This window comes from Salvelinus fontinalis, chromosome 15 (assembly GCF_029448725.1).
Source record: "Salvelinus fontinalis isolate EN_2023a chromosome 15, ASM2944872v1, whole genome shotgun sequence".
Taxonomy (NCBI): domain Eukaryota; kingdom Metazoa; phylum Chordata; class Actinopteri; order Salmoniformes; family Salmonidae; genus Salvelinus; species Salvelinus fontinalis.
In genome coordinates, this window is record NC_074679.1 from 22,755,678 (window position 1) to 22,773,945 (window position 18,268).

General features: G+C 42.9%; 1 protein-coding gene and 1 non-coding gene across 3 annotated transcripts in view; one reads left to right on the forward strand and one right to left on the reverse strand.

The window, feature by feature from the left end:
- The first annotated feature begins 1,466 nt into the window (after window positions 1–1,466).
- Window positions 1,467–1,539, forward strand: trnaa-ugc (transfer RNA alanine (anticodon UGC)). Its single transcript has one exon. It is a non-coding gene; the product is annotated as a tRNA-Ala (tRNA).
- A 1,422-nt stretch (window positions 1,540–2,961) lies between these two features.
- Window positions 2,962–18,268, reverse strand: part of LOC129811566 (runt-related transcription factor 3-like) — a 51,745-nt gene continuing 36,438 nt past the window's right edge. Inside the window, exons 5-6 of one of the 2 annotated variants that reach the window (XM_055862974.1) lie at window positions 17,804–17,875; window positions 2,962–6,441 (exon numbers count right to left, since the gene is read on the reverse strand). In XM_055862974.1, coding sequence (XP_055718949.1) covers window positions 5,933–6,441; window positions 17,804–17,875 — 581 coding nt within the window. In that variant the 3' untranslated portion in view covers window positions 2,962–5,932. The remainder of the gene's footprint in view (window positions 6,442–17,803; window positions 17,876–18,268) is intronic. The other variant, XM_055862975.1, reaches the window with a different exon arrangement.

Consider the following 18,268-nt stretch of genomic DNA (forward strand, 5'->3'; position numbering starts at 1 on the left):
CTTTAATGATGATGTACTCTTTCCAAAAAAAGAGAAACAAAATGTCTCCCTACTTTTCCCAGTTTATTTGTATTTATAAATAGTGTTTTTCTTCTTCTCTAACTGAGAAACAGTCTTGTTTGTGTTGTATTACTGTCAACTAGCTGATGAGCTGATGAAGAGTTTGAACAGAGTGGAAAAAGTGGACTTGGAAAAAACTTAAATTCTGCAAAAGCAGGATGGAACCATGTACTACAAGGTCATGTCGGTTTTACGAAACCGATATGAATGTAATGTCTGTATTAACGGATGTTCCCAATGGCTTCGATTGTTTTTGCGCACACCTGCATTTTGGTGTTTGCGTACCGGTGTGTTTGATTGCTTACTGAAGAATACATCTCCCACTCTCCTCATACTGTAAGACCATTCATCAAGCCATCTTCGACTTCCATCACATCCATTAAACTTTGAGTGTGTTTCCCGTCTTCCCGGAGAGCTACAGTTTTAGGAAGAGGGCAGCAAAAAAACTCTTCTTGTATGTCTATGACAAAGCCAAACCCAGATGGGAGTTCCTCTGGTCCCCACATGTGAAGCACAGAGTCAATCTCACAGAGTGTGTGAATACAGCTGGAAAATTCCCCAGAGCTCTGGCTAATTGAAAGCTTATCGTCTTCTCTTTGTATTTTCTGAGCCGTGGGGGAGCGGTGTGGAAGGACACTGGCTCTGTGATGAGACTAAAGGAAATGGATGGTAATGTTTAAGACAGCACAGATCTGTCATACACTGTGAAGTGGAGCTCAGGTTCTCTGTGTGAGAATCCAACCGGTGTGAGATCTGTCAGCGGGGATTCTGAGTGTGTGTAGAGATGCTTTGAGTGTTCTGAGTTAATTGAATGCAGTGTGTCTCGTGCCTGCGTGTGTGCGTCCTTAGGCTTTGTTGCCTTGCCAAGACTGACCCCACAGAAGGCCCGATGCTGAGACTCATGAAGAAGAGAATAGAAGAGGAGAAGAAAGGAGAGGAAAGAGGTAAAAAGGAATAAGAGAGAAAGTAGCATAGGAGGGAGCGAGAAAGAAACGAGGGAGTGAGGGAAGCAACAAACCTTTTCATGGAATCTCAACAGGTGGGATTAGTTTAAGAGTGAGGGATTGTGGGTATTGTATTTCAGGTTAACCACAGAACTAATTTGATACCAGACCACCCTACGAGAGAGAGATCTCAAGTGTTTAATCCTGTGGGCAGACCTCAAATGAGCTAAATAGATGCCATCAGCAATGCATAAATTAACACCCAATCTTACAGTGGAAACAACGCTGACATTCCTCATTTTTGCTCTTTTGTTTTTTAACAAGTGACAACTTGCTGATGTGTTTTGCGCGGAGGATGCCAGGGTGGTATCGGATTCCTGGGACGTGCTCTATTTAAGCCTTGGGTACAGCCGTGTTGACAGATGTGGCGTTTTGCGAGGTACTGAGAAGTGTGGGTAATTTGCCCGTGTGGCTCAGTTGGTAGAGCATGGCGCTTGCAACGCCAGGGTTGTGGGTTCGATTCCCACGGGGGGCCAGTACAAAAAAAAAAGTATGGATGTATGTACCTGTAAGTCGCTCTGGATAAGAGCGTCTGCTAAATGACTTAAATGTAAATGTAAATACTGATGGGAGACTGGGGGATAATGAAGAGGGAAGGCTTGGGTAACCACCACTTAGATGATGAGAGAGAGCGAGAGAGAGAGAGTTTGAAGGGACATGGTATACAGTCTATGGTATTTACGGCTCTGAGCCTAAGAGAGTATTGGATGAGAACGGAATTTGCCGGAAAGGAATAAATTGGAATGGAGTGGGTTTGATTGAAGATTTGTTCCCTTATACTGTACCCATTAGTCTGCTGAGGTGATCCTGTTTTGTATTTCTAGAGGTGAATTATAGCATGTGTTTACAACGTGTTTACATTCTTCACTTTCAATACCTTCCCTCTTGCTAATCATAGAGGTATTTACAATTGAGACATTTCAATATTGAATGTCAGAATTGCAGTTAATGCCTAAACTTAACTTTAAACACTTGAAAATGGGACATTTGGTGCAAAAGGTTGCATGTTCAAATCCAGCGATAGAAAGTTGTTTTTGAGATTTTTGTTTTAAGCCTATCCCAAACCTTAACACTTAAGGTTAGGCATGATCTCCTAATGGTTAACTTAAGATTTAAGAGTTAATAAACCTAACCCTAACTGTAACGTCTGCTTCCAACTCACACTCTCAAACACGTAGATCCCCTGAACGCAGCTCACTCTCCAGATCCCAATCACCTGAATTCTGATCACCTGTGTGTCATTATCACACACCATTTAGTTCAGTTCTTTGCACCCCATCATTGTGAGGTATTATTTGTTTTGTGACATATGTCTATTTGGAGCGCTGGTTTCCACCGTAATTTAATCCTCCCGTGTATAAGTTCTGGTCTGCCTCACTAATGATGCCCTTCGGATTTCCTGTTATCAACCTATTTCCTGATCTCCTGGACGACGTAACTAGCCTTTTCCCTGCCTGTACTGTTACCTTTTTGGACCCCCTGTGTATGACCTTCTGCCTGCTTCCTCCTGTGGTCTTTTACAAATAAACACTTGCTGCGCCCTGCGCTTGAAACCAACTCTCTGTCTCCCCTCATGTTCATTACACTAACCTTAAAAATTCAGAGCTAATGCCTAAACTTAACCTTAAACACTTTGAAATTTGACGTTTGGAACAACTTAGAAATGTGGCGTTTGAGAAACTATTCTGATGTGAGACTGTGAGGGCTTGTTGTGAAGGAAGTGGTCGTAAATATTTTTGAGACCCCTAAAATTTAGCTCAATGGTTCTATTATGCTATAGAGTATTATTACTCGTGTTGACATAACCTAGATTTTGTCCTCATTAAGGGGAACTGATATACATGCATCATTTTGTCATATTATAATTGGAATAAAAACAACGATCCTGAGAAAAATCTGAAATTTATGTTTTTTAATTAAAATGATTAAAAACTACATTATCTGCACACTTTACAAGCACTTAATACAGAGTCTTTAAGGATATTACATGGATGAAAATTAAATTAACATATCAGCTTCAGACATACATGCTTTGAGCAAAATGAATTAACATTATGGTATAACAAAATGAAGAGGAGGTTGTTTGAAAGAAACATTAAAGAAAACATAAGCTTTGTGCTTTTCTATCCAACATAAAATAAAATAAAATGTAATTGTACAATTTAACCTCCCTGTTTTGCAAATGCCTCATGATATACACACAACCTCTTAAGAGGTATGGACATTTTATCAACAGATAATGGAAACCAACCGAGACATTTTGTGTAAAACAACGAATCCAAACCCTCAATGTAACAATATTACAGGCCTTTCTTTGGTTTTGATATAACCATATGATATCAGGTACATCTTTGATTTCTCATAGCTGCATGAATTTTGCCCAATCTAAAGTTAGGCCTTCAAACCCAAAGGGATGGGTAGGAACACAGTGATTATAATAACATGCTATTCTTTCCCTCCACTCCCCAGAGGTTAGGAATGCATCTTTATATAATTGATTGTCTTAAACAAAAATAAGGCATAAGGTAGTAGATTTGTCAATAGAGTTAGCTTAACTTTTTTTCTGAGCGACAAATGCTAACAGTATTTTTTGTTTTTTAATGTATGAGCTCAAAGATTTGAGGTCGCTAAACCAACCCTAATTGGTATAATATCTGCTCTTAAGAAGCCCCACCAACTCTCCTCCTCCGTTTCACCAAAACACCTCAATTTATTAACATGGCACACCTGACACAATGAATTAAGTGGCTCAGCACAGCTCATAGAAAAAAGATGCTCTGTCCTGACATCTGAATCATGTGCAGTGCCCTGAGCTGCAGGCACTAATGATCAGTAAATTACAATAGGAAGGAGAGAAAACACGTTCAGAAAGGCTTCAAAGGACTCACAGCTCATGCAGAACAAAGGGACCTGTGCACAACAATGGCTTGTTTTTAGTTAGGATTGCCCTTGGTGTTGGTAAGAGGATCCCACTTTGAACACCCCTCTATCTTCATCCCTACTCTCTGTGTCCCCCTGGGGTGGGAAAGGCCATTGGGTCTGTGAGAATGTGCACAATCCCACCTGTAGCACAGAAAGCGTGTGTGTGTGTGTGTGTGTGTGTGTGTGTGTGTGTGTGTGTGTGTGTGTGTGTGTGTGTGTGTGTGTGTGTGTGTGTGTGTGTGCTTACGTGTGAAAATCAGCCCACTCCATCTCTACTGTTTAGTTAGCCACTTCAGACATGCCAATGTGGTTTGAGATTAAGCCAATCATAGTCTGAGGTTTCAGTCATTCTTGATACAGGTTAGTATCTTTGTTTGATAAACAAAGAAACAAGATCTGCATAGCCACATAATGTGGGTTGTGTACCTTAAGTATTTATTTTCTTCTTTAAAAGAGTGGAAAAAATGTGAACTCAAGGAGGCTGGGGGTTGATGATTGGGCGACTGTTTAAGGGGGGATCTTATAAATAAAGTGATTGTTGGATTTAATATTGGGATCTGTGCTTCTAATGGTTAAATATCATGAATGTTTTTAGTGCATCGAAGCTACATTGAAATACAAAATAATAACATTAAAAGTTTAGTTTTTTTTCATAATTTAGAAGAAATATGTTACACAAATTCAAATTTTATATTAAACGACAAATAAACAAAATATTTATACAAAAAAGATAAGGTAGAGAGAAATGCTAAATGTTTTTGGGCATAAGTGAACATTTTCTCAAATTTGGCTCAAATAAATATAAAAAAAGTAAACTGTATTATCTAGTTCAGACATACTACACTAGAACAGTTTGCAGACACAATGAAGAAATATATAGGCCTACCATAAGTACAAATAAAGAAACTAAAAAGACAGGAATCCATAAAATTCCTGCTTCAAAAAACCTCTTCTCTGCTAAAGTCCTGGACGGTCCTCAGAATATCAGCTATTGTTCTGCTACATAGATGATCAATACATTAACGACTTTACAGGGGAGTTTCACTCAAATACATAATGTTGTTCATTTTGAATAAGCATTGCTTACTGTACCTCCAAGGACTGATCCATCCTAGTATAGATAATAAATGCAATTTTCAAGCAATGCATAACTACTTTGAGACGATGGATTGTTCTTGATGATCTTTCATGGACTGATGGATGAATCTCCAAAACCGCTCACAAAATAAAAGCTTCAGGATCAATTGACATGTATACATTAGCAATACAGCCACAAGTCATCTAGGGCAGGTTCTGAGTCATGTGAAGCAAACATCCTGTTTGACTTCTGTTTTCACATAACAGTCAAAGGCTGTTGAGGCAGTACAGTCACTGTTCTGGATGTTTAGCTTGTAACGCCAAGAAAGGTATCCCTCATCTGAGGGATAAGGATAGTTTTGGTCTCGTTGGCTGATTAGCCACAATAGCACTTGCATTTTTACCGTTCATCAGCTGCATAGAATGAATGGATGTGAAAGTTGTGCCTTTTCATAGTCTATGGTATGCATGTTGTACCTGTTTTTCAGAAGAACCTGATACAGTATATTACTATGGCTTATTTGTTCTAACACCATAACATCTATTTACAGTTATTTTGCAGTTCTTACTCATCAATTGAAAATAATGAGATTTGTATGGCTTTCAGAGTCTCAGAGAATAGTCCCTGTCACAGTGCAGGGTGTACCCATGGCCTTCAAAAAGGCCACCTCTGGCCATGGCATTCTGACAGACATTGAATGTCTTTGGTCAACTAGGAAAAGGGTACGAAGCGAGTGCGGAAAAATAAAAGACAAACATGCAACATTTATTTTTTGGGGAAGGATTCATCTTTTTTTGTTCATTTAACTTCTTTACTTTTGCTTTCTCTCTCTCTTCTCTGTCCTACATTTCCTCTAGCTGTCTAACAGTCAGTAGGGCCTCCAGACAGATTCATCCATGCGTCCAGACCCGCTCATGGTCGTAGGGGAGTTGCTGTGGCTACCATCCGCCTCCACCCCCTCGCTCTGGTTGCTCAGGCCCTGGATTATCAGGCTGTTGCCAACTCCAGAGGCTGAGGCCCCCGAGCAGGGCAGCAGGCGGCTGGGGGAGCGCTCACCCCCAGTCCCGCCCGGGCCCACCATGGAGAACTGGTAGGAGCCGGACCCGGTGCCGTAGTACAGGTGGTAGGGGGAGGAGTTGGACTGGAAGTGGCTTCCCTGGTTCTGGTTGCCCGGGTAGGGTGGGGGCAGGTAGGTGTGGTAGCGGGAGGAGGCAGACATTCCCGTCACACTGAGGCCTCCGATGCCCGTGCTGGAGGGGTTGGCTGAGTAGGTGAAGGCCCCTGGGTAGTGCATACGTGGGTCTGAGAAACGAGGGTCAGTCAGCGGGGAGAGAGAGGGGAAGGAGGTCCTCTGGGGGAAGAGATCAGCGGTGGGACCTGAGAGAGGGAGAGAGAAAGAACGCATTTGGTTTAGAGACTCCTGGTGCACATAGATGTCATACATGACCCACCCATGAAAATGTTTCAGAGTCAAAGTGAGATAGGGAGAGTCAGAATTCATTCCACTGACAGGAAGCTGTAGTAAACTGCCACGTCCCCAACTGACAGTGTAGACCTACAACCCTGGAAACACTATCTAGCTAGAAGTAATGAACTGACAGTAACAGGTCAGTAACAGTCATGAAGCTGTGACAGCACATCAGCAAATAGATCTGTGAAGTTATGAGAGAGTCCTCCCCCTCAGCCTCAGAATACTCCAATTCTTCCTACACAACCATTCCAGCTAAACCAGAGGAACCTACAGTAACATTATTCTCTGTTATTTCGAATAATTAAAAGAGGCTAACACTGACAGCTTGTTGTGCATTGTGGGCTGTTGTGTAACTCTACATAAATCACACTGAAGAGAGGGAACAGGAAACTACAGAGATAACCGTCACATTCAGACACAAATAGGGGGAGGGAGGGAGAGCAGTCCGGTCTCATAGACTAGATGTTACATAGTATATGTAAATCCAAGACACTCAAATGAGTGCAATATGTTACGTTTGGTATGGTTACATAAGACAGAAGGTTACTTAAGTCAAAAACGAAAGGAGGGTGGTTGGTCGGGGTGGATGCGTAAGCGTATAACGTGAACGTCTAGCAACCCATAGGTTGCATGTTCGAATCCCATCATGGACAACTTTAGCTAATTAGCAACTTTGCAACTACTTACTACTTTTTAGCTACTTTGCAACTACTTAGCATGTTAGCTAACCCTTGCCCTAACATTAACCATTGAACCTAACTCCTAACTTTAACGCTTTAACCTAACTTCTAACCCTAATCTTAACGTTAGCCGCCTAGCTAATGTTAGCGTTAGCCACCTAGCTAAAACTAGCCACAACAAATTGTAATTCGTATCATATCATACGTATTGCTAATTCGTAATATATTGTACGAATTGTAATTCTTAACATATCATACGAATTGCAAACTCTTTCAATGCTAGTTTAGGATACTACAGGCCTAGTTATCACGTTTCAAGTTGGATTTATTAACTACAAAAAGGTAAGATGTGTTTTTAATTCTGTTACCGCTCTACACACACAAGCTTATTAGCTAGCTAGCTCAAAGGACATTCAAAGTACCTCCATAGAAACCACTCCTCCTAGGTATAATTCTGTGGACCTAATTCAGATAATGCATGTCATAACAACATGCCCAGTACTTCAAGCCTCCTCCTCAACTTTCTCTCGCTCTCTCCCCACCCGCAAAATTTCAGTCGCATGTTGTGCCATAGGCTACACCGTCCATCACGGGTGTAAACAACTAGCCTACTCTGTCCGTACTGTTTGGTGAAGTAATTCAATTAGCTAAATGTAAAAAACGGTTGATTTCACAGGTTCAAAAAGAAACAGAAAGAGGCGATATAAACCGGGAACTTTTTTGGGGGTTCGAACCGGTTCAGATCTTTATTGGCTGGTTGGAACAGTGGAACGAAACAAACAAAAAAATTGTCATTCTGTTCAGAATGCAATGATTGGAAAATTATTTAGGTTCCAACCCCTGATAAGGAGTGTCTCGGATTTACGTACAGAGTAATATAAAAGGCTCTGAGACCAAGTTGGTGAACAAGAGTGGTAGAGAGAGAGAAAGAGAGAGAGAAAGAAAGAGAAAGAGACAGATAGTCAGAGAGAGAATGTGTGTGTTCTATGTTTCTGTGTATTTTGCAAAAGTAACCAAACCGGATCAATGTCACAGACCAGTCAGTGCTAAACTATCCTGAAGTGTAGTCGCATAGGTAACACAGTACACAGAAGCCAGCTGTTTTGAGTCAAATTTCCCAGCCACGCATTCCCTAATTTATTCAACTGACAGAGGAAATTCAGATCATGCTCAAGTGTTTGACTCTGCAGTTTTCCTCGCTGGGATTTGGAGCAGGTTCTGCCACCAGTTTATTTCCTTAAGCACAACACCATACTGCCCCACAAAAACCAAGGCATGACTGCAGGGTTAGGCTGATCTGGCAGTTCTTTCCAAACACAACATGAGCAGTGTGTGTATATGTGTCTCAGTCTTCTCATTCATCTGCTGCCACCTACTGTACTGTAGTATCTGGGTTTGATAGGCGCATACAAGGACAGATGAGGACATGACTGCACACACCATGCACTTAGTGTATGCACCTAGGCCTTCAGCTAGTCTACCTGTTGAGTCAGACATAGTTAACCCATAAAGGACCGACTGGGCACAGACGTCAGTTCAACGTCTAGTTTTGATTTACAGTTGGTTGAGTTGTCAACGTGAAATCAACAAAAAATGTCGCCACGTCATTGGATTTCAGTTAAAAGTTGGATGAAAAAATATGAAATTCCCTTATGTTGATGACTTTTTGCAAATCCACATCACATAGATTTTGGGGGGTTGAAATGATGTGGAAACAACATTGACTCAACCAGTTTATGCCCAGGGGGGCTCCACTTACAATTACCAATATTGACAATAGTGACAGCATCAGGTGTTTTATGTGACAGACAAACATTTGATTAGGTTTTTTAATTCTTCATCTGTGTGATGTAGGCTTCCGCAAACCAATAAACGGCAGTTTAATATCGCTCTATTGATCAGTTTAATTTCTCTTTGGCAGGCAGTCAAGAATGAAGGTTTGCTCAGGGTGCGGCAGTCAATCACCTATTGGAGAAAGTAGGCCAACGGGAGCCATAGAACACCTGATAACTGTCACTCATCTCTGAGTCCTGTCTGACTGGTTTGTTGTTACTGTAGCCAGGGTTTTGGAATAAGAAATATATGTTTTATAATCAGAATTCTGAGACTTTTATTATAGTGTCACCATTTAGACTTTATGTCAGGGACTTTTATTTTGACAATACCTTTCCCCATGCTCACCTGCGCGGGGGATTCACCTGAGTCAATTATGTGCTACAGCTACTACAGCTACTATTCGAATTAAACTATATAGAAAGGAACATCATTGTAACTCGATTCTTTAGCAACAGGCCCTCACAGAAATTGATAGATAATTAAGTCAATGAATTAGGGTTACATTACTACCTAAAACAGTTATAGTTGGCCAAGATGTTACAAGACGGGCGCAAATTGCATTGTAGCCTAATAGCATCTTGCCAAAGCTATGTTTCATTAAGTAGGCCAACTGTCGTTTCTGAAAACTGCAAGGGATGAAAAATATGAACGTTTGGCTATACTTTTTATCATCTTAAATTTGTCACACAGCAATTAATAATTAACTCCACGGAAACCAGACACGTGGCCTTCGGCTACAGAAGAGTGCTACATGCAGGTGTGCCAGTTATTGAGAAGTGCCGTAAGTCTCCCCATCTTGCAACTATATTCAGTAAGTCATCCCTTCAATTCCCTATATGCAATTGCACATGGTTTAGTGCAGTGGAGGCTGCTGAGGGGAGGACGGCTCATAATAATGCCTGGAAACAAGCAAATGGAACGGTATCAAATCATATGTTTGACGTATCTGATACCATTCCACTAATTCCGCTCCAGCCATGAGCACAAGCCCGTCCACCCCAATTAAGGTGCCACCAACCTCCTGTAGTTTAGTGGCATACATTTTATCTAGGCGTACTGTACATAGGCTAATGGGCTGCATTATGTTCTGTCTGTTAGTAGCTGATTTTTTGTACATAGGCAGTAGTGGCAGTTTGATACTGGGTAAGGTGGGAATGTAGGTATGCAATGTATGCTCTAGATGTTGTTTGACTTTGACTTCCTTGTCCTGAGTGTCAGTGGCTTAAAAGAGACATTGTGAATACCAACAGGTGTGACGTGGTTTCTTGCCACACACACACACACACACACACACACACACACACACACACACACACACACACACACACACACACACACACACACACACACACACACACACACACACACACACACACACACACACACACACACACACACACACACACACACACACACATTGTCTGATTCCACTTGATTTGGTGTTGATGAGTTCAGTGTAAAATGTGGATTTGGATGGCAGAGAAAATACACTGTTTAAAAACAAATATACAGTACAAGTCAAAAGTTTGTACAAACCAACTCATTAGAAAATAGTAAAAATAAAGAAAAACCCTTGAATGAGTAGGTTTGTCCCAACTTTTGACTGGTACTATATATACAGTTGAAGTCGGAAGTTTACATACACTTAGGTTGGAGTCATTAAAACTTGTTTTTCAACCACTACACACATTTCTTGATAACAAACAATAGTTTTGGCAAGTTGGTTAGGACATCTACTTTGTGCATGACACAAGTAATTTTCCCAACAATTGTTTACAGACAGACTATTTCACTGTATCTCAATTCCAGTGAGTCATAGGTTTACATACACGAAGTTGACTGTGCCTTTAAACAGTTTGGAAAATTCCAGAAAATGATGTCATGGCTTTAGAAGCTTCTGATAGGCTAGTTGACATAATTTGAGTCAATTGGAGGAGTACCTATGGATGTATTTCAAGGCCTACCTTCAAACCCAGTGCCTCTTTGCTTGACATCATGGGAAAATCAAAAGATATCAGCCAAGACCTCCACAAGTCTGGTTCATCCTTGGGAGCAATTTCCAAACGCCTGAAGGTACCATGTTAATCTGTACAAACAATAGTACGCAAGTATAAACACCATGGGACCACGCAGCCGTCATACCGCTCAGGAAGGAGACGCGTTCTGTCTCCTAGAGATGAACGTACTTTGGTGCGAAAAATGTAAATCAATCCCAGAACAACAGCAAAGGACCTTGTGAAGATGCTGGAGGAAACAGGTACAAAAGTATCTATATCCACAGTAAAATGAGTCCTATATCAACATAACCTGAAAGGCCGCTCACCAAGGAAGAAGCCACTGCTCCAAAACCGCCATAATAAAGCCAGGCTATGGTTTGTAACTGCACATGGGGTCAAAGATTGTACTTGTTGGAGAAATGTCCTCTGGTCTGATGAAACAAAAATAGAACTGTTTGGCCATAATGACCATCGTTATGTTTGGAGGAAAAAGGGGGAGGCTTGCAAGCCAAATAACACCATCCCAACCGTGAAGCAACATCATGTTGTGGGGGTGCTTGCTGCAGGAGGGACTGATGCACTTCACAAAATAGATGGCATCATAAGGCAGGAAAATGATGTGGATATATTGAAGCAACATCTCAAGACATCAGTCAGGAAGTTAAAGCTTGGTCGCAAATGGGTCTTCCAAATGGACAATGACCCCAAGCATACTTCCAAAATTGTGGCAAAATGGCTTAAGGTCAACAAAGTCAAGGTAATGGAGTGGCCATCACAAAGCCCTGACCTTAGTCCTATAGAAAGTTTGTGGGCAGAACTGAAAAAGTGTGTGTGAGCAAGGCCTACAAACCTGACTCAGTTACACCAGCTCTGTCAGGAGGAATGGGCCAAAATTCACACAACTTATTGTGGGAAGCTTGTGGAAGGCTACCCGAAACATTTGACCCAAGTTAAACAATTTAATGGCAATGCTACCAAATACTAATTGAGTGTATGTAAACTTCTGACCCACTGGGAATGTGATGAAAGAAATAAAAGCTGAAATAAATAATTCTCTCTGCTATTATTCTGACATTTCACATTCTTAAAATAAAGTGGTGATCCTAACTGACCAAAGACATGGAATTTTTACAAGGATTAAATGTCAGGAATTGTGAAAAACTGAGTTTAAATGTATTTGGCTAAGGTGTATGTAAACTTCCGACTTCAACTGTATATATAGTGCATTCGGAAAGTATTCAGACCCCTTCCATTTTTCCAATTTGTTTTACGTTACAGCCATATTCTAAAAATGATTAAATTAACAATGTTCCTCATCAATCTACACACAATACCCCATAATGACAAAGGGAAATGAGAAATACCTTATTAACATATGTATTCAAACCCTTTGCTATGAGACTCGAAATTGAGCTCAGGTGCATCCTGTTTCCATTGATCATCCTTGAGATGTTTCTACAATATAACTTGAATGGAGTCCACCTGTGGTAAATTCAATTGATTGTACATGATTTGGAAAGGCACACACATATCTATATAAGGTCCTGCAGTTGACAGTGCATGTCAGGGCAAAAAGCAAGCCATGAGTTCGAAGGAATTGTCCGTAGAGCTCCGAGACAGGATTGTGTCGAGGAAGGGTACTAAAACATTTCTGCAGCATTGAAGGTCCCCAAGAACACAGTGGCCTCCATCATTCTTAAATGGAAGAATTTTGGAACCATCAAGACTCTTCCTAGAGCTGGCCGCCCGGCCAAACTGAGTAATCGGGGGAGAAGGGCCTTGGTCAGGGAGATGACCAAGAACCCGATTGTCACTCTGACAGAGCTCCAGAGTTCCTCTGTGGAGATGGGAGAACCTTCCAGAAGGACAACCATCTCTGCAGCACTTTACCAATTATGCCTTTATGGTAGAGTGGCCAGACAGAAGACACTCATCAGTAAAGGGCACATGACAGCCCGCTTGGAGTTTGCCAAAAGGCACCTAAAGACTCTGAGACCATGAGAAGCAAGATTCTCTAGTCTGATGAAACCAAGATTGAACTCTTTGGCCAGAATGCCAAGGGTCACATCTGGAGGCAGCAAGCCTACAGTAAAGAATGGTAGTGGCAGCATGATGTTGTGGAGATTTTTTTGGCAGCAGGGACTGGGAGATTAGTCAGGATCGAGGGAAAGATGAACGGAGGAAAGTACAGAGAGTTCCTTGATGAAAACTTTCTCCAGAGCACTCAGGACCTCAGACTGGGGACCAAGGTTCACCTTCCAACAGGACAACAACCGTAAGCACACAGCCAAGACAATGCAGGAGTGGCTTCGAGACAAGTCTCTGAATTTCCTTGAGTGGCCCATTCAGAGCCCGGACTTGAACCTGATCGAACATCTCTGGAGAGACCTGAAAATAGCTGTGCAGCGACGCTCCCCATCCAACCTGACAGAGCTTGAGAGGATGTGCAGAGAAGAATACAGGTATGCCAAGATTGTAGCGTAATACCCAAGAAGACTTGAGGTTTTAATCGGTGCTTCAACAAAGTACTGAGTAAATGGTCTGAATACTTATGGAAATGTGATATTTCAGTTTTTTTTTTGTACATTTACAAAAATGTCATTATGGGATATTGTGTGAAGATTGATTTGGGGAAAAAAACAATTTAATCAATTTTAGAATAATGCTGTAACGTAACAAAATGTGGAAAAAGTCAAGGGGTCTGAAAACCTTCCGAATGCACTGTATATAAAATATATATATATATTTAATATATATTCCTTTATAATTTCCCCTAACCCCACTACCCCTCCCCTAATTGGAGTAAACTAATAGACAACAACACTTAGGCTTCCAGCTTACAACAACACTTCTACTTCCAGCTTATACATACTATATACATTTTACGGACACAGTATATTTTAGAATAGTTCACTTTTGTTTGTTTTTAGTCTCATCCTTCAGCTACCTTCAACCCCTCCCAAGACAGGCTGTATTTGTGAAACAGCAAGCGCTTGCACGCCACAGCCCTGAGGGGGTAGGATGCTGAACTTGCGTGCCACAGTCTTGTTGAAATGTCTTTCCCCTACGTCTGGAGAACTGGGTATATTTTCAGCAACAAAAAAATCTGTTCCTTTGTAATTTCCACGGCTTCTGCTTCATTTTTTCAGGGACACATTTATTTTCTGCAGTTGAAATTCTCTTCTTTTTCGGATAAGGGGGGTGCGTGAGGAGGGTTAGGGGTCTGTTTCTTTTTCCAGAGTCTAGCAGGCCCCGAAGTCGGGCCCCGTATCTGATTTCACGCAAGGAAAATCCAAACCTTCAGCTGCTGTTGATTCGGGAGAAGTGGAGTCAGCCCAGCCCCCCCCCCATCTCTCTCTCTGTCTGTTCTGTCTGATTCGGGAGAAGTGGAGTCAGCCCCCCCCATCTCTCTCTCTGTTTGTTCTGTCTGATTCGGGAGAAGTGGAGTCAGTCCCCCCCCATCTCTCTCTCTCTGTCTGTTCTGTCTGATTCGGGAGAAGTGTAGTCAGCCCAGTGTCCCCCCCCCCCCCCCCCCCCCCCCCGCCATCTCTCTCTCTGTCTGTTCTGTCTGATTCGGGAGAAGTGGAGTCAGCCCAGCCCCCCCCCCCCCCCCCCCATCTCTCTCTCTGTCTGTTCTGTCTGATTCGGGAGAAGTGGAGTCAGCCCAGTCCCCCCCCCCCCCCCCCATCTCTCTCTCTGTCTGTTCCTGCTGAATATATGCTTTAGGGTAGAGCTGGGATCTGTGGCACGGGGACTTGATGGCTCTGGTGGCTGTGGCCCACCCCACACATGATCTCTATTTAATTGTCGCCAGTTGAAACGTGTTGACTAAATTGTGGCGGGGACAGGCTTCTGTATTTCGTCAGGGGAAACTCAACTGGACACTTATCAAAACACCTTAATGGGGTTGTGTTGTGTCACAACCTTGGCGGTCGGCCAGCCAGAGAGCACCCACCACAACCGTTCCCCTCTCAGCAGTTTAGCGGCTCCCCCTAGAGGAGAGGGTTAGATAAACAACTCCATACTCACAAACAGAACCACAGTTTTGCAATCTTCTTTTTCTATTCACCCTGTTTGCTACCCTGATCTACACACAGCCCCCTCCTCCTCTCTCTGCCAGCTAGGTATAGACCTAGGCCCTAGGCTCTGCCGCAGGACTGGGGAGGAGGAGTGGTGGATCTTTGGCGCAGGGTTCTGACGGGGCCTAGCTGGTAGCAGGGGCCCACCCCACACATGATCTCCATTAGGCTCAGCTGAAACGTGTTGACTAAATTGCAGGGACATGAGAGGGGATGAACCCCAGAGGGCTGGCTGGCGCGGCCCACCGTCTGTGATGTTCCCACTCTAAAAGTGGTGGCTTGGAATCAAGTTTTTTTTAAGAGAACACAGTGTTCTAGCGCGTTCCTCCCTTTCCCTCACTCCCTTGCTTGTGTGCACGCTCCCATATTGAGTTCTGCCACACAGCAGGGCGGGGGGAAACCTCTCTCTCACTCTCTCACTCTCTCACTCTCTCTCTCTCTCACTCTCTCTCTCTCTCTCTCTCTCTCTCTCTCTCTCTCTCTCTCTCTCTCTCTCTCACACTCTCTCTCTCTCGCTGTCACACTCTCTCTCTCTGAGGTCCACTAGTCCACAGTCAAGCGTGTAACCCAGATACGGAGGGAGGTTTGCCTCATTTGCTTATGGGAGAAACTGATTTTGGTTGTTAACATAAGGGCGAGCAGAGGCCGCCCGCGAGGTGTGTGTGGAGGGGTGAAGGGATGCAAATCCAGGCGCTCACCTGTGAAATGTTTACTCTGAATGCAAACGTCGACAAATAGCACCCAGGGAATGGTGTCTCAGGCAAATGAGCGGAGAGGTGGGAAAGAGAGGGAGAAAACTTCAGACCAGGCTGGCCCAGAGAGAGATAGATGGAGAGATAGATCTCTTCTCCTTTCATCTCCCTCCTCAGACTGCAGCCAGAGACAAGTGACTGTCCCATGCTTCCCAGACCATCACTGATTTGAGATGTGATGAGAGTTTTTATGTTACACATGCTGTCTGGTTTGTAGAGTAAGAGCTTGGCCAAATGCTACAAGGATGGTCAGAGTTGAAATCATTATGGCCAAGCAATACAAAGCCAGGCAAATAATGTTGGTCCACAAGCCAAAGAATAGGAGACACAAATGAACACAAATGATCTGTAGATGTTTGTATAAGCGCTTAGGCCTTGGGGTCAGAGCTTCGCATCTGATGCAAATAGAATAACACGTCAACAACCCCAAAGACCTATCCATGGTAGCCACTGTAACATGTGAGCCAAGCAAGTTTTGCATGGTCCTATTTATCACTAGCAACACGATCGAGGCATTAGGGAGTTTGTGATGATAAAACACAGAGATTTTCCTAATGTATCAACGAACCAGATGTGATTTAGGAGTTTGGATAACTAAATTACCTGGATGGGTTCTGTTAATATTTGTTATTGCTAAAGAGTTTGCAAGCTCTGGCCAGGTGGCATGTACACTCCTAGGTATTATTAATTGTCGTACTAATTTATTTATATTTCAGTCTCTTTGGAAATGGGTTGGAATTTCATGATTAGACATTGGGACCTCTCCTCAATAACAATAGTCCCCATCAAACATCAATTCTACTTTTCACACCTTAGTGAATATCTTGCTCTGAAGTGAATATCTGGCAAGGGAATTTGCCAATCTATACATTCCATCTCCTCATTCTAAATCAGGGGAAAATTATGAAACTGCTCCGTTGTTTTTGGAAATCACTGACAGTCACACCTAAAATACTGTTTTACCCCAGGGGCTTTCCTCATCAAACGTATTGAAAACTTCCAGCAAGCCCAACTGATCAGTCCTACAGAAGGGTGTGTGAGTACAAGGAGCATCGAGGAGTAACATGGAAGGGTGTGTGAGCAGATGACTCAGCAGGTCTGGTGCAGTGGTTTCTGGGAAGAGGACGGGTGGGTGGCTGAGCGGCCGTGAGGCAGGAGAAGAAGAGTGCCAAAACACCATGATGGAGGGAAGGAGGGAGGGAGGGAGAGGGGAGCGACGGGGTGTTCTGGAATGTTCTGGGATCCAGAGCCCTGAGGGCAAACCGAAACACATTCCCAAAAATGTCACAACGAGTGGAACGCCCATTGCCATACCCATAGTTCGAGCTCTTCCACTATCTCTATATTCACTGTGTCAGAAAGATGTTTGATTAACTATTGATGTACAATTATGATGCAGAATTTCTCAATTTGTGTCCTTAGCTCCTCTTGAAGAGGTTATATTGTGTGAATTGTCTTGGGTGATATGTATATGTAGTCCAAGACTGGTAATTATGGTAATCTCTTATTGCTCGCCACACCTCTTATACTGTGCCATGATTGGGCCTTGCATGTTATGATTAAGCCTCAGAAACCAACAAACAACACTTGCAAACATCTTGACATACAGGCCTGCACGCAAAAATTCGGGGTCATCTAAGGAGAGCAGAATGTTTGTGTTTACTTCCTAATGTTGTGGGAGTGTGTGAGAGAGAGAGAGAGAGAGAGAGAGAGAGAGAGAGAGAGAGAGAGAGAGAGAGAGAGAGAGAGAGAGAGAGAGAGAGAGAGAGAGAGAGAGCGGGAGAGAGCGGGAGAGAGCGGGAGAGAGCGGGAGAGAGAGAGCATGATAAAATAATGGAGAGAAAGCACAAGTGAGAAGAAAGACGATTCAGATGAGTTTAGGAGGATAGGACCCAGGGCAGAGTATATATTATATCTCTCTTACTTGACCATCTGAGGTCGTCCTCCACTTTGCATGTCTTCAGAGATGGTGGGTCAATCTGGTCAGACCACAGGGCTGCAATGAACACAGATATTATGTGTTAATTAAGGAGAATTTATAGCCTGGGCAGGTACTGAATCTGTGCGGTATGACAAAAACCTCATAGCATGAGTGTTTCTAATTCTGATGCATAGTACAAGATATTTAGAGAGAATTGTTTCAGGTTATGATTCTGTAGTTAAGTGCACTTACTGAGTTTGAGTGAGGGAAGTGTAGCTACATACTATCTCCTCAATGCCCTAATAAAAGCCAGCAACATGTTTGGGGAACTTTCTACCTGTGACAGGTCTGTCTGTGCTGACTGAACAGAGAGGAGGGCAGAGGGGGAGCTCTCACTGGAGTGAGACTGGAGAGAGGGCCTGGGAAAGCAGGGCTGATGGGTTGTTGGAGCTAACAAGAATATTTTGG